Source organism: Sceloporus undulatus, chromosome 6 (genome assembly GCF_019175285.1).
Source record: "Sceloporus undulatus isolate JIND9_A2432 ecotype Alabama chromosome 6, SceUnd_v1.1, whole genome shotgun sequence".
In the NCBI taxonomy this organism is placed as follows: Eukaryota; Metazoa; Chordata; class Lepidosauria; order Squamata; family Phrynosomatidae; genus Sceloporus; species Sceloporus undulatus.
In genome coordinates this window covers 55,783,152-55,799,536 of record NC_056527.1, presented here as the reverse complement: position 1 = coordinate 55,799,536, position 16,385 = coordinate 55,783,152, and the positions used below count along the sequence as shown (strand labels likewise).

Genomic DNA, 16,385 nt, shown 5'->3' with positions numbered 1-16,385 from the left:
GAGACCAGGGTTTGAATCCCTGCTTAGTGATGGAAACCCACTGGATGATCTTGGGCAAGCACCCTCTCTCAGTCTCGGAGGAAGGCAAATCCCCTCCAAACAAATCTTGCAAAGAAAACACTATGATAAGTTCATCTTAGAGTTGCCATAAGTTAGAATGACTTGAAGGCACACAACAACAACAATGTAGTGGAATAGCAACAGACAGCAAAGGCCCCAACAGCTCAAGAGAAGGATCACTATTTAGCTGCCATGTCACCTGCAACCTGAGAGGAGAAAATTGCCTCTTAAAAGTAGAAGGGAACCCAATGTATGGTCTCATATAAGAGGAATTTTCTGTAGATAGTGGGCACCACAACAGAGATTTAAACATTTGAATGGATGATGCACTGAAAAAGCAAAATCTCAGAAGGTGAAGGTGGATATCTTTCTGAACCTATGTTTGTCCCAGGGCAGTTACCTTTAACTCTAAAGTTATCATTGTTTTACTTTTAAACCAAAGCACGGCATGTCTATCAGGCTGATATTTTTCTCTTTTCCTTTATAGGCTGTCATTTTAATTACAGTTGACTTTTTTTTTAAAACAGGCTTCCTGAAATATTCTGCAGAATGTGGCTCCTTTACCACAGAATTTTTACATGTCCTGTATGCTGGAGGAAACAGTTAAATCGAGTAGTGGGCCCAACAAAATGGCAGAAGACGATCGTTCCAAATTGTACCAGAACTATTTATAGTGAAACAGGGAACTGGGAAAAAAAATATGGATTGGAGACTAGGAAAAAAGTTGAAAACTGGTGGCATTCAAGAATAAAAGAAGAGTTCAAGAAAACTGCCGAAATAGATGTAAGGATTATTTGCAACATTCACCTCTTTTTCTCCTCTGCATTAAGTATTCTTTGTATAAGAAAACATTGATTAATGGTTGTGTATTTTACTGTCTTCATGAAATTGTATCTGCCCATTAGAATCCTCTCACCATGTATTTTCATTTCAGCCTTTTGGGGTATACCTTTTCATCTTCTATCTCATCCTTCCCATATAAGTTGCCACTCACTATCTTTTAAAATCCTCAGCTCATCCTGTTTGATCACTAATCTGAAATAATTGATATATACCACTCAAGACTTCAGAACATATTCTTGCATTCTGCAGCTCCTGGGGATTGTAATCCAAATTTTGAGGGTCATTTGCTACCTACTAAGAATTAGATATCCACGATTATTTTGATTTCTTTCTCTTAAATGTATGCAACACACCAATTTCATTCAGAAACATCATTGCTCCACATGCATATGCTTTTACCAGGCATTCCCAGTTCTCAGTTGGCTGTTAACAACAAAGCAGAGAACATTTAAAGGTTGTTATTTGACATTTGTATGCTCCCCTTCCTTCTAGTTGCTCAGAATGATAAAAGTGAAGGTAGGTTATTTCTCTATGAAGCATGCTGGGCTGAGAATTAGTCACCCAGTGAGATTCCTGTTTTGGTAGGGATTTGAACACAAATCTTGTCAGTACAAATACAGCACTGAACCTCTACACTATTCTGGCCCTCTGCAGTCATGCAGAATCTGAGTGACATCCTAGGCCGGTGTTCACTGAAAGTTAACTTATATATTAACTGGGACATATTTGTGTTGATTTCATGGACTTGATATCATGGAGAGTAAACGTTTTTCTGGAGACCAGGAAGAAAAATCAAAACACAGAAGTACTAACCTAGCATTGCCATCTTTTTCTCCCACCAGGATGGTTGTTTCTTTAATAGCTAGTTAGCTGCGTGGCAAGTAGAAATTCAGCTTGTGAAACTCTTCTATCATTTCATTTGTGTGCTGGAAAAAGTTCATTTTCTAAATTTTTGCTTTTCATGCTTTGTAAAAGGGGCAAAATCCCTACCTGGAAAAGCAGGCTACTTAGGTCCAAAACACACTGCAGAAATAATCCAGTTTGAGACTCCTTTAGCTCCTTTACAATTCCCAGGATTCCCTAACACTGAGCCAGGGCAGTTAAAGCAGTCTCAAACTGGATTATTTCTGCAGTGTGTTTTGGAACAAACTTACAGTTGGTGAAGATAATTATGATTAATAAACATAATTATGATTATGGATGGATGCCTTTTTCTAAAAAAGACCCAAGCTGAATTCTTTCATTGCAATGGGCAGGTTAAAAGGACTTGGAGTTTTAAGGTGAATCTGGAGTGGGAGGTTTGAGAAAAGATTTGTTGAGCTAATTGATAGTTAGGGAAGATATTAACCAACTTGTTTTTTAATATTAGATTTGAAAATAAACTGACAAATGCTACCACCACTTTTCATACTGGGTGCAAATTGGAAATTTTCCCAAATGGTTACCTTTCAAATGTTCCCCATACATCTACTTCTGAATTTGGCCTTTTTAGAAGAACATTGTGTGATTGCATGCCTGGGGAGAGAACAAGTTTATTCTTGCATTGATCCTGGGTTCAAATGGAACAAATGAAAAGAAAGGATGTAGGGCCAAAGAACCATGTGACTACATTAGGACTTAGATTTTTTTTTTATGAAATGTGTATCCTAGTATGTTTGAAACTGCTTGTTCATCTTGATAAATGTTTCACAGAATAATGCTAAGAGGCTCGCACAGTGGTATTAGTTATACAAATAACAGTCTCAGGACAGAGCTAATTTAAAAGAGTTTTAGTTGACTTTTCATATATATTACAGAAGATTAGATTAGCCTTCCTCAGTAGAGTACTCTGTGTTTGTACTGTGTTAAAAATTCCAATATCGACAGAATCATGACCATGTCGTGCGTTGAAAGGCATTGTAGTCCCACACATCAGAAGTGCTCAGAGTGTTCAAGGGTTTTTAGTTTGAACACACAGTACTAAATTGTCACTGTCTGTACCCTTTGAGGTATTAAGGAAAATGTGAGAACTTATCATTAAACAGAAACTATCTATTATTATCTGAAAGGAAGGTCATAGTTAACAATTTCTTTGTCATGTCCTCGTACCAGAACAAAAGTACCCTTAATCTTTTTTATGTATAAGTAAATATCTAACTCAGTTATTAAAATTCATCCTTACCATTACTGGCTGATTCAGCCCTGCTTTTGAGACAAGCAGTATAAACAGAAAGCAAAAATAATGTGTGCTTTTTTTTCTTTGTCTGTTTTTGACTAGAAATCAAGACCAAAGTTTTATGTTCTGTCAATGTTTCCATACCCTTCTGGAAAACTTCACATGGGTCACGTTCGAGTCTACACCATCAGTGATACAATCGCACGGTTTCAGAAAATGAGAGGATTGCAGGTACTTATTGACGCTAGCTTAGATAAGTCTTAGGGTAAAAGAAAAATTCATGCTACTTGTTGTTTTAGTGGCAAAACTTATTCAAGAGCAAATCAAAGCAGAGGTAACAATAATAAATTGAAAGATTATAATATTATAAAGAAATGAATGGACTTATTGTGAGTTACTAAATATATTAATCTTTCCAAAAATTTGTTCCTTTTGTCTGTTCTTTACACTGGCCCATTACATTTCTGCAAAGGATAGTATATTCATTTAACATCTGCCAACCTGGATGTGTGACACACACACTGTTTTTTTTTCCTCTGAATACTTATACCTGATTAAAACTCTATGCATTTTGCAAGCTTACAATGATTTGCAAGTAGCTGCTGGCCCAGCAAAAGGTATTCGTTTCAATTTCTCATGCATTTGTCATTCTGTGGAATCAATGCAGTTTTACACTCAGAGGAAGTGGGGAAATTGCTATTTAAAAAAGAAAAAATCTATTTAGAATTCCTATTAAGATGAGCTAACAGGTTGTCCAGTCTTATACAGAATACCTTATATCAAATAACTACTGCAAAGTAGAATAAATAATCATTGAAAAATCTAGTAGCATAACTGCCATTACTGCTGTGTTTTTCTGGCTTTCTCTTTCCCCTGTTCTCATACCCTATTCTGTGCATATCTTTCTGTGACTATCTTTCTGTATATGTATTTCTGTACTAGACTTTTTCTTTGTATAATTTTTGCGTTGTTGCCTTTAAATGCCTTCATGTTGACTCCAGGTTATTGCAAACTGATTGTAGGGCTTTCTTGGCAGCATTTGTTCAGAGGAGGTTTGCCCTTGCCTTCCTCTGAGGCTGAGAGAGACTTCCTCTAGTAGATTTGCATTACTGAGCAGGGATTTGAACCCTGATATCCCAGAGTCCAACACTCAAAACACTACACAAAATTGGCTCTTATAAACTCATAAAATCACGTTTGGAATGCTTACCCAAGTGCAATTTGGGGACATTTTTACAGACTGTCAAGACTAGTTTCCCCCCCCTGCCATATCATTTTAAAATGTGTATTTGGGTGTTCTGTTCTTTGCTGGTGTGTGCATGTGTTTCTGTTGAAAGAGATGGATGTCAGAAATGACTGGCAAGGCTTAACATTCCACTCATGATGGGACACCAAGCTTCCCATGCTGATCAAGGACTGGACTTTGAGTCACGATGCATTACAGGGATGTTGCTCTTTGTATTTAGACCAGAAGAGAATTTGTAACAGAACATTAAAATGGCTTAAATTAAAAGATGGTGTTTTACCACACAGCAAATCAATTTCTGCTTCTCTTCATAATTAAATAAGTGCCTCTCCTGAACTTAAAAGAACCCATTGACAGCCAGAAACATGGCAAAATTGTGAGGGGAGGGAGTGTTTTTAGTTATTAATAAAAACGAGAGAGAGAGAGAAATTCTCTGAGATCTTGCAGCAGATCAGTGTGGCCTCCAAAATCCTGGCAATTGCTACCTTTGTGGTAGCGAGATGGACAGACAGACAGACAGGAGGTTGCCAAAGGAGGAGCCTACTATGAACTGTCTTGGGTCCCATATTGGGTGAAAGAAAGAAAGAAAGAAAAGGATAGACAATGGGGAAGAGAAAGAGGTGGTAGAATGAGAAATGATGTGGGATGGAGAGAGAAAGAAAATAATAGCAGAAGGAGAAACTGAGAGAAAGGAATATAGTAGATGAAGGAAGAGAGATGTGGAGGGACAAGAGATGGAAAGAGAAAGGATGGTGATAGAAGAAGAGGTTTAAAAAAGGAATTTCAGAAGAAGAGATGAAAACGTTGAACATGGCAGAAGAAGAGGTGGGGGAAGAGTGGCAGAAGCTTAGACAGGAGATTGAGAGTGGGAAGTTGATAGAAATGTAGAGAAGGGTGTGGTAGAAAATGGGGAGAGAAGTGGGAAACAGAAGGAGAGATGGGATAAAAGAAAGAAAGAAAGAAAGAAAGAAAGAGATTGTAGAAATAGAGATTTGGGGAGGGCAAAGGGGATACTGGAAGGTGAATAGAGAAAGAAAAGTGAGAACCAAAAAGGGAAGCACCTTGGTTGGAAAGAGTTTAATGGTGATTGATCAATCCTTAAATAGAGTCATTACAGGTAAGCAGTTAAATATATATGTAGTGGTGTTCTCATAGCAAGCAGACAGGTTCAAGTCCCAGTCCTGGAAAAAGAGTGGGAAAAGAGTGGAAAAGTGTAATAATAAATAAGTCAGTCTACACATGCAAATCAGTGTTGTTATCTGGTTAAAGAAATTTTACAGCATAATCCTGATTATTTTTATGTTCAAATAAATCCCACTGTGTTAAATGAAGTTTACTTCTGGGTAAATGTGCATAGGATTTTAACAGTAGCTGGTTAATCAGTAATTTATCTATTTTTAAATTTACTAATGTATTTAATATTTAATCTATTTTCTTTTTTTCATGTGCAAAAGCTGAAGGAAGGGGAAATATGATTTCATCTTAAAAATTGGCTACATGTGGCATATTATTCACTCCTTTTCTCTTGAACAACAGAATATGCCATTTTTAATATTTTAAAAAAATATTCTGTTTGTTGACCAGTGAGTAGAGGGAACTTTTTAGTTTTTTGAATCAATTCCATCTAACTGTTCAAGTGAAATCTTTCAGCGATGAGACAGTAAATTTTCTTTCAAGTCTGTGTTATCAGATGATGCTGTTGAGTTCCCATGGCAAAGAATAGTGATTCAGAAACTTAAGGAACTGGTGGGAGTATCCCTGTGCTGTCTTCTGTGGTTTAATTCTTCTTCCTTGCTTCTGTGAAGAATTGTTTCTATAGGTTTGCCAGAGTTTTTTATTTTGTTTTGTTTTTAAAAAAGATTGTAGCATCACCATTTGCAATTTTAACCCTTCTCTGGTCTTGACTGCAATCTGTCTCTTTGGATGTCATTCTCTTTGAATAACATGTTTCCTTGAATACTGACCTATCACAATTTCATTAAAGTACATTTTTAGCACCTTTAAAATCTATTTGCAGCCTAGAGTGAAGATACAATGAACATGCAACAATGCTTCTCCCTAACATATTTGAAAGCTACATTAGTCTCCATGGTAACAGATAAATACATCTGCTTCTGCAAATAATCTATGGATATTTGATAGTGGACTTAAAGTGAATTCTTTTACTTACGTGTATTGTACAATACATTCATCCCTACAGTACCAGCTAAATACATCTGTTCCAGATATTAATGTATATTTCTTTTTAGATAAATGTTTACTTGTAGACAAAACAATTAAATACAGGCCAGTTCTAGCAGAGGGAAGAGCTGTTTTCTGTCTTTGTACTGGGCATTTTTGGGGCAGTGCTATTGCTTCACTTTAGCTCATGATGATAATATTGATTAAAAGGGTAAAAGAAAATACAATGTAAAACATAGAATAAAAGAAATAACAATGTAACCCCAACAATTAAACCCCACTCACAACCTAGCAGTTTGAAAGCATGCGAATACAAGTAGATAAATAGGCATCACTTCAGTGGGAAGGTAACTGCATTCGGTGCAGTCATATTGGCCACATGACCATCAGAGCAGTCTTTAGACAATGCTGGCTCTTTGGTTTAGTAACGGAGATGAGCACCACCCCTGCATTCAGTTACGACTAGACATTCATGTCAAGGGACTACCTTTATCTTTACCTTTACCTTTAAGGGAAAGGAAAACACTGGGCAAAGGAAAAAACTATAATAAAATACCTCATTTAATTGGTATGGCAGTTTGTCCAGTATGATAAGCACAACAGATTTGAATTTGAGCTTTGAATTGAAGGTGAGACTTAACAAATTTCTGGAGACAATGAGCTGGAAAATAATGGACAGAGGCTTGACTCAACAGGGTCAGTTTTATGTCTACAATGCTAGTACCAAAGGAACACAAGGTGGAGTATGAAAAGTAATTAAGTAAAGTGAGTGGAGAGCAGCGGAAGAAAAGGATTTAAAAATAAGATTTTAAAATGAACACACCAGAGAAAGAAAAGCAAATGCAAAGAAAGAAGAGAAGAAACTGGATATTGAAGGGTAGGAAAGCAGAGATGAATTGTGGTGTGAAATGTAGATACATGGAATGATATGTAATTATAGATATTAATACTCAAATCTATCAGTTTAAAGTTATATCTTCAGAGAGACAACTTACTGTGGAAATATTTTAAATATCAAGAAGTTGATAATAACAAAATTCAACATTTAAATCTGCATTAAAAAGGGGTCAAAGATGACACCTAAATTCTTGGCTTGTGAAGTGAGATAAATGGCAGCACTTTTAAGAATTAAGCCAACAAAATGAAAAACAGGAAATGTTAACTAACCTACAGCATGATTCTGTGCATATTTACCTGAAGAAGGTTCTACTGAATTCAGTCAGACCCCTAGGTAAGCTTTTGTGGGATTATAGCCTCAGTCTTTCAGACATCCAGCAACAAATATGTTTCTTCTAAGATTCTGCTTTTGCACCAGAATTTATCTTTAGGTCAAGCAGACATCTTTGTGTTTGAACGTTTGGAACATCTGCCATTGGTGTGCAGGATAATGATTTTATTTGTGCAGTCTTCATTATAAGATGCTTCAGTGGCTAATATTTGGAATGATATAGGTGAAGCTATTTACAAATTGCAAGTGGCTTTCTGGGTCTGGTCAGTCTGGAGGCACAATTAGTATCTGGGTCATGAATAACCAGGCCCTCCTACCCCAATGTGGGTTATGGTGGTTTGATTCTCCTCGTCCCAAGAGCATAGTCTTTGACCTAAATTCACTGTCTTCTTCTTTCTGAGAGCTAAAGCTCTCACTATATACATTATAAGATGGAAACAGAAGATGGAGAATCTCCATTCTTTTTGCAAAAACAAGACCAGGAGCAGATTGTGCTGTTTAATACCAAAAAGAAGAGTAAAGCTAAAGAACACTAAATCAACATGCCAAAATGCAGCTTAGAGAATTTAAAGACCGGGGGGGGGGGGGAGAGATTGATTGCATGACTTAGCCTAATTGATCAGCAGCTACAGAATACAGGACTAAGATCAGGGACATTGTCACGGAAGACACTATCTGCAGCCAAAAAGAATGAGAAGGTTCATTGGATGACAGATGAAGCTCTATTAGGGGTGGATGAGAAGTACAGTGGGCCCTTGCTATCTGCTGTGGTTTCTAAACAATCAAGACACAGCCAGTTGGGACTAGATTGATATATGGTATTAGGTCAGTGGCGCACCACATGAAGTGTTTTCTGATGGTTTATAGGCTGGCATTGGCCATTAAAACCTTAAATAATTTATTCCAAGTTATTTGAAGAACCACCTCCACCTTTTTAGATTTGATCATTATTACAGAATCTGTGATGTGGATACTCTATAGAGAGGGCTTTCTCATTTACTGACATTGCCTTGTGTAGTTCTCTCTTCGCATGCACTCATGACTTTTTTCCCTCATTCCCAAATAATTCATTACTAAATATTTCCATTTTTACACCACATACATTTCAACCCTCCTCCCCCAAACCTAGTTTATGTATGTTGTATGAGATCACTGAGCATAAAATCAATACAGAGAGGAAAAAATATACTCATGACTCTTACCTGCTTCTGTTTTAAAAAGAGATATTAAAACATATTTGTTTTCTTTAACTTTAAACTGAAATGTTTTTACTGGGAGTATTGCTTTGTATTATAAGCCTATATTTTGGTTAAATTTTGGATTTCTTTTATTTAAGTTTTAGATTTCGTTTGTTTTAACTGGTTTACTCTTAAATTTGTATCAAACTGATTTATGGTCATCTTATAGTGATACTGAATTGTATGTTTAATATTGTAAGCCACCTTGAGAAAACTGAGGATGTGAAAGGTGATTAAGAAGTACATACAAAAACAACAACAGTAAAAAAGCAAGTCTCTACATAGGGCTAAATCTAAAGTGATGCCGACTCAGAGCACTCAGAGCACATTGCTTTTTTCCCCCTTTCCTGTCTGCCTGTAGACCTTGGAATCTCTTGATCACTAGTTCCCACTCTTCTAGAGCATGTTTTTGAGGTACTGAGGCTGCAGGGGAAAGGGAGATTGGCTCCTTTGTGTTGGATTTCAGTGTTACACAAGCAGATGTCCCATGTTTGAAAGAGTTGCTGCTTTCCTGATCATTACTTGAATCATTGTCAAGAAGAGCCTTGAATTGGGAGGCCAACTGATCAAATTATCCTCTCAGTTTAAACCTTTATAGCCATCGTAACAAAAAATCTCGGCAGGATCTTTGCTGATGAGAACTTCAGGGGAGGGATTCCAGTTTTGTATGTGTGCTGCATAAGGGGCTATTGGAGCCCTTCCTATTCTCAAGCAAGACAAAAAATATGGCATACGTTGTGCTTAAAGCTAAATTGTTTGTGACAGGCACAGTTTGGCTGATTCAGTGAAAGAGCAAAAATGCTGAATTTGGAAAGGCGCTTCATTATTTTGAGCCCTGGAGGTGTTACTAAATCTACTCAGGAAAATGACAAAGGATGACATTTCTTACTTTTGTTGCAGGTGATAAATCCAATGGGATGGGATGCGTTTGGATTACCTGCAGAGAATGCAGCAATTGAACATGGATTGCATCCAGCAAACTGGACAGAAAGGTGTTTGTTTTTCTAGTTACTTGACAAACCCAACAGTGCTAAAGGAGGAGATGTCATGCTTTGATTGCTGTTTTTGTTCCTTTACAGATTCATTTACTCTCCACTTCATAGAAAAAGTCTTATACTGTACATAGATTTTGAACAACATATCTATCCTTAGAGTTTGTCTGTCACGGAATATGTTGCCAAATATTAGGATTGTGTTTTCCTGGCTCAGTGTGAACTACTGGATTTTTTTCTCCTATATTGGGGAAGAATGGAAGTGACCCTGCAGTACATTAGGCCAAAAATTAACTCCACTACTTGGAAAAGTTATTTTTTTTAGATTACAACTGCAAAAATCCTCCCTCCATCTGGGTCAGTTTGAAGGAATTGTCAACTGAAAGAACAACCTTTCTAATATCTGGGGTTAGCTACTCCAGATGTGTGTGTGTGGGAGAGAGAGTTTGCAGGTCACTTTTCCACTGGTCCATTCTGGCACATTTAGAAAGAAAGTTGTCTTTCAAAGCATTGTGGCAAAAGGAATGATGGCTAGAGCTGTGACATGGATGGGAAGAGCTATCCTTGCTCTGCCGATCTTAAAGCTGGAGGGGTTTAATTGGGGGGAGTTTAAAGTGCAGCCTCATTTGTCGTGGCAGCTGCCCCTGAAATACAGTAATGGCTTTTATTTTGTCTTACAGTAACATTCAACACATGCAGGACCAGCTTGATGCCTTAGGTCTCTCTTTTAGCTGGGATCGGGTAAGGGTTTTAAAACATGGTGACATATTTCAAATATATTTTAAATCAAGCTTTCATTAGAAAGCAAAATGACTAAACTGAGACTATTATACATTGGATATATTATAAGACAACAGCAGGAGGAAAAGAGGAAGACCACAACAGAAGGGGATTAACTACAGTAAGTCAAGGTAGCCGTGGCCCTGAGTTTTCAAGTCCTGAGTAGGACCATTAATAATAGGGCATCTTGGAGGTCTCTCATTCATAGAATTGCCATAAGTCAAAGTCCACTTGTCAGCAATTAACAGCAACAAATTTTATATGTTATTAGTGCATTTATAGAATCTAAATTATCTAAACCAGCTTTCTGCAACCCAGGGCTCTCCACGTGTGTTGGACCATAGTTCCCATCACCCTAGTGGCTTGAGCTAATGGGAATTGTTTGAAGAAGGAAGACTTGTGCATAATGTTTCATTTTGTTAAAATACATGTGGAAGCCCCTATTCATTATTTCTTTCAGAGTGAATGGTTTGTATTATCGTGACCTCACACTAGAACTGTTTGTTTTTCCCCTTTTTTGTTTTCAGGAAATAACCACTTGTTTCCCAGACTACTATAAGTGGACACAGTATCTTTTTATTAAACTTTATGAAGCTGGATTAGTCTATCAAAATGAAGTAAGTTGAATTATGCTGTTTCAGATCATGGAAGTGCCCTTAAAAGCCTTGGGTGATTGTTATTAATTTGATAACTTTCTGGTTTATCATAGGCCATATTCCTCTCTCTCTCTCTGTGTGTGTGTGTGTGTGTGTGAGAGAGAGAGAGAGAGAGAGAGAGAGAGAGAGAAGTGATGTTAGTTTTGGCAGTCAGGATTTTGGCAGTGCAAGAAAGGGAAACGCTTCTATGAGATAGTCAGGATCCTATTGAGACACTATATGGGTGCATTTTCTGTACAAATATCAAGCCTGAAACTTGATTGAATTGAATGTAGAGAATCAGTTTCATTAGACTACTAGCAGCTTTTGACAGATTATTCCTCTGGCCTTTTTAATGATTACTATTTCTTTTAGCTCTGCATTGTTTTAATAGCAAGTTACAGAATGCCTCTTCCAGTATGTTTTTAAGCATGATTTCTAAGTTATAATTTTAACACCACTGTATTTTATGCTTACCATATATACTCAAATATAGGTCAACTTCATGTATAAGTTGAGAGCAGCTTTCAGGGCCAAAATTAGGGATTTTGATATGGCCCATGGATAAGTCAAGGGTAAAACTTAGGGGCATGTAACATAGGTTGTAAACCTGAAGCAAAGAAAAAACAGTGCCACAGAACTTAGCAAATTCCAGTGAGCAGTAGTTTTTGTGCTCCCCTTAAAGGCTGCATGGAAGAGAGAGTAAAGGGGGTTGGTGCTTCTTTTAGGTGATCTGAGGTGATCAGGAGATGGTTCCTTTTTAAAATAAGAGTTAAAGGACAGTACTTAAATTGACCCATGTATAAGTCGACCCAGGTTTTTTGGGTCAGTTTTTGACTAAAATCTCTAGACTTATAAACGAGTATATACAGTATATCTTCTGCTGAAAGAAGACAGCACTTTGCTTTCAAGATAGACCCATATTTATGAGTGAAAGTATTTCTGCTTCAATTTAGTGGGGTGAAAAGTTTACCTCCCCTTTCTCCCCCTTGATGCTGACTGTTCCATTAAGGATAATGTAGTGGTTGTTTCACATGGGAGATATTGAGTGGTGAAAGGTGGTAGCAAGTCACTGGCAAAGATATGTGTGCTTACACCTCTTGGGTTAAAATTTGTAGCTGGTCTGTATTTCTTAGATGTGGTGAATCATCATCTGTGCCAGTCCAGTCAGCTTCTTTATGTGGAATGCAGGTATGCTGCCATTTTGTCCTTCACCTCAGGCAGTTAAGTATCTAGGGTGAGGGCCTACTTGCTTTCCTTCCTCCTGAAAAGTCACCATAGGGGCCCCAAGGACCTTTGGAGCACTATATAAAGGACTAGTGCTTTAGCGCCTTACTTCATCGTGCTCTTTTATCTTTTAACACTTTATAAAATTTCTGTACGATACACTATATGGGAAATAAAGCATGTTTTAGGATTCTACATACATTAACAATCACATATTAAGTCTACATTTCTTGTTTCTTGCTGTCCTCTTGAAGAGACTGTATTTGACAGTGCTGTAACACTCCCTGCAAGGAACTACATGGTGGAAAGCAAATGCCATTGAACCAGACTCCATATGTATAATCAAAGTTTTCACTTGAGATGAAGGGTTTGATCCAAGGCAGAGCACTGTATTTTAAAATATTTGGACAGGAAGGATTTCTGAAATATAAATATACAGAAAGGGAATATGAAAAAGAAAGGTACGGGAGGGCAAAAGTAAGGGGAGAAATACATAGGAGAAGAATGTGGGCTTGGCATATATGTTCATATAAGTTAACCATGTGTCTGAAAATATACATATTTGGAATTGATGTCTGTAGAATATATGTTCATATCTAAGCCGAAGCACTCTTCAGTACTGAAGGGATTGACTACAAACAGGATTTTAATAATATGTGTGACTTTTAATTTCCCTTTAATAGTGAAAGATAAGAAAAATGTTGTGTCTGTACAGGAGAAACAAAAAAGATAGCTCAGTCCTCCTGAGATAAATTTCTATTACCCGATATTCATGTATAGTTGTTTTAATTTGTGCCATTGTGTTATCTGTTAGTCGTCAGGCAATGTGCAAAAGGCTATGTATTGTAAAAGGAGCAAAAAAATTCCGTTTTGCAGTGGTAATGTGTTGAATTTGACTGGCTTGAACAATGAGAGTAAATATACCTCTCAGGTCTTACACTGACAGAGTTGATAACATAGACCCCCCAAACCAACAAATCATTTTTACCTTCTCTTCTAAAGAAAAGTCTGCAAGCTTGTGTGATAAGATATATATCCTGATCCTAAGAATGGGAAAAGAAAAATACTGCCTTTTAATATAGTATTTCCATTCAGTATACTATTCTGTGTAGCAGAGCATTTGGACTACAAATGCTGCAGCTTCTTTTTGTGCAGTTCCATTTCATCCAGAAGCATCAGCAAAGACCTGGGCTAGTAATGCTCTGGCAAAGAAGTCCAAAATCAGGATCTGAAGCATCATGCAGTTAGTTTCAAACCTCCAAAGAGGTTTTGCTCTTTGCTTTTTCAAATGGCTGGCTTCACGTGCCACACAACAAACCATATTCTAAACTGAGGAACAGTTAAAAAGCAGCTTGATCTTTTGTGGGGATCTATCATTCCAAAGTGGGGAGGAGAACCTGAGAAATTCCACTGGATGCATACATTGGAAATCATTTATCACTTTCAGTATTAGCCCAGATTTCTCTAACCTCCTTTAAGGTTCATTAGAGTGCAGTTCAACATTTGTCCTGCATGTCATTTTATGTAAGCTTTTTAATGCTGCATGTCATTTTAAGTAAGTTTAAAAATAAATAAATCCTGACATATGTACCTCCTGTAAAAGAAATTATGGGTTGTGTCTCTAATTGCCATGTGTTTTTTCAGATTGGCATATGCTTTGAGAGCCTGCAGAAAAGGTGCCAGGCATCCATCTGAAATGTTGGCTGCACATTTTGGTGATTTGCTTACTAATACCAGCATTTCCTCTTCTTTGATTTGTGACATCATTTAGGCAATGGTTAATTGGGACCCCGTGGACCAGACTGTTCTTGCAAATGAACAGGTAGATGAAAATGGCTGTTCATGGCGTTCAGGAGCAAAAGTGGAAAAGAAGTACCTCAAACAGTGGTTCATTAAAACATCTGCCTATGCAAAGGTGAGAGTAAAAATGATTTTGGGTCATTATCCAACAACTGATGTGTATGAAGAATTATTTTCTCTTTCAGGTCACTTAGTATAAGAGCAGTATTTTGTCATTATAGCTGTGCTGGCACAAAAACTGGCAGAGCTGCATCATTATGTTCTTAGTGAACATTTAGATTTGCACAGTTTCACCCTTGAAGAGTGTCTCCTGGTCTAGATGTGTTAAACTGGCAGGCCAGGCTAGCATAACTTCTAGTATAATCAGCCTTTCCCCAATTGTCATTATATTTGTTCAGACAGAAAATGTGTAGTGTAGTAAATGAACGTTTTTGAGAACTATTTCTCTGAAGCAGTATTTGCTTTTATTCATTTTTTCCCCCATGTAGTGAATTGGGACAGTATGTGCAGACTGTTTGTCTCGGGAGTGTCTTCAGACATAGTGTGAAATGAAAGATTAAGATCCCCCAAATCCTCATGCAAACCCTCCATGCCAGTGTACATGTGATGGGAGTCTTCATTTCTTATATTCATTATTGAGTGAGAGAGAACATTTTCTGATACCCCCTTTTCTATGAGTCATGGTTATTGTAGCTATAAGTCTAGAAATGTTAGTCAAAAATTGACCCCAAAAACCAGAGTCGACTTATCCGTGGGTCAATGTTAGTACAGATCTTGTTACCACACTGCAGGGTGGGGGGGATTTGGAATAATTGCCAGGATCTCAAACAGTCACTGGACAGTTGCCCAGTAGTATGGAAAAGCGTAATTTTGTACTTGCTAGAATTAGGCCTCACTTTACCTCCTGGCAGAGCATTCCTGCCAATATAGGGATGAACAAAGTATATGCTTTCTTGTGAGAGTATTTCACCCGGCCAGGAAAGGTTTTACATATATTTTTTTACTTCACCTCTTTACTTTTCCCATTCTCATAATTTCTAGAGGTAGAAGAGATACAGGCCATACCTTCTCAATATGAATTCCTTTTTATAGCCCTTTGGTATTTACGCTTCAGGCAAATGCCCATAATTTGGGGTGAAATAGGGGAAAGCATGCATCAGCCTAGAAAACCTGTATTAACTGTAAGAATATGGGTAAGATACATTGCTTAAGGATTCATCAGCTGTGAAGGGTTTCTGGCTTCCAGTCAGCTAACAGATGTGTAGATACAGAAGAATAGATGCTTTTCTGTACTGTGAAAACCCTATTAGGTCCATTATGTGCCAGTGGCTCAACGTGGGCTGCACCCACATTGCAGAAATAATCCAGGTTGATTCTACTTTAGCTGCCCTAGCTAGGGAATCCTGGGAATTGTAGTTTGTTGTGGCATCAGAGCTCTCTGACAGAGAAGGCTAAATGTCTCACAAAACTACAGTTCCCAGAATTCTGTAACATTGAGCCATGGCAGTTAAAGTGGTGTCAGCCTGGATTTTTTCTGCAATGTGGATGCAGCCTTAATCACCCAAAAATCTGTTCTGATGTAGTGGGTCAGATCTAGCCCGGGTCCACAAAACTGTTTTCGAAAACCTCATTCTCATCAAGTTCACTGGTGAAGATCTGCTGAATGACTCCACTCTCTTGGAATACTGGTGCACAACTCTTGAAGTACATTTTACTTTTTTGTCCTATTCACAAGGATGTTGGAATGGACTTTGTACAGTTGTATAACTTCATCTTTCATTATGAAATTCCATACTTAGTTTTAGGCCCATTTATCAATATTGATGCTGCTTGTGTTTTATATTTGCTTTCTAGCTTTACACATTCTTACAAGTGTTACTGTTGTATGCCTCTAAATAATTTTTGACTTATGGTGGCAAGTTTCTTCATCAGGGGTTTGCCATTGCCATCCTCTGAAGTTGAGAGAGTGTGACTTGCCCAAGTTCACCCAGTGGGGTTTT

The 16,385-nt window shown here is 37.5% G+C and overlaps 1 protein-coding gene across 2 annotated transcripts in view; it reads left to right on the top strand.

Annotated features, from left to right (window-relative positions):
• Window positions 1-16,385, top strand: part of LARS2 (leucyl-tRNA synthetase 2, mitochondrial) — a 66,658-nt gene that overhangs the window by 3,182 nt on the left and 47,091 nt on the right. The window contains exons 2-7 of one of the 2 annotated variants that reach the window (XM_042474848.1): window positions 588-843; window positions 3,161-3,289; window positions 9,852-9,943; window positions 10,624-10,684; window positions 11,251-11,340; window positions 14,357-14,500. In XM_042474848.1, coding sequence (XP_042330782.1) covers window positions 610-843; window positions 3,161-3,289; window positions 9,852-9,943; window positions 10,624-10,684; window positions 11,251-11,340; window positions 14,357-14,500 — 750 coding nt within the window. In that variant the 5' untranslated portion in view covers window positions 588-609. Of the gene's footprint in view, window positions 1-547; window positions 844-3,160; window positions 3,290-9,851; window positions 9,944-10,623; window positions 10,685-11,250; window positions 11,341-14,356; window positions 14,501-16,385 lie in introns of both variants that reach the window. The other variant, XM_042474847.1, reaches the window with a different exon arrangement.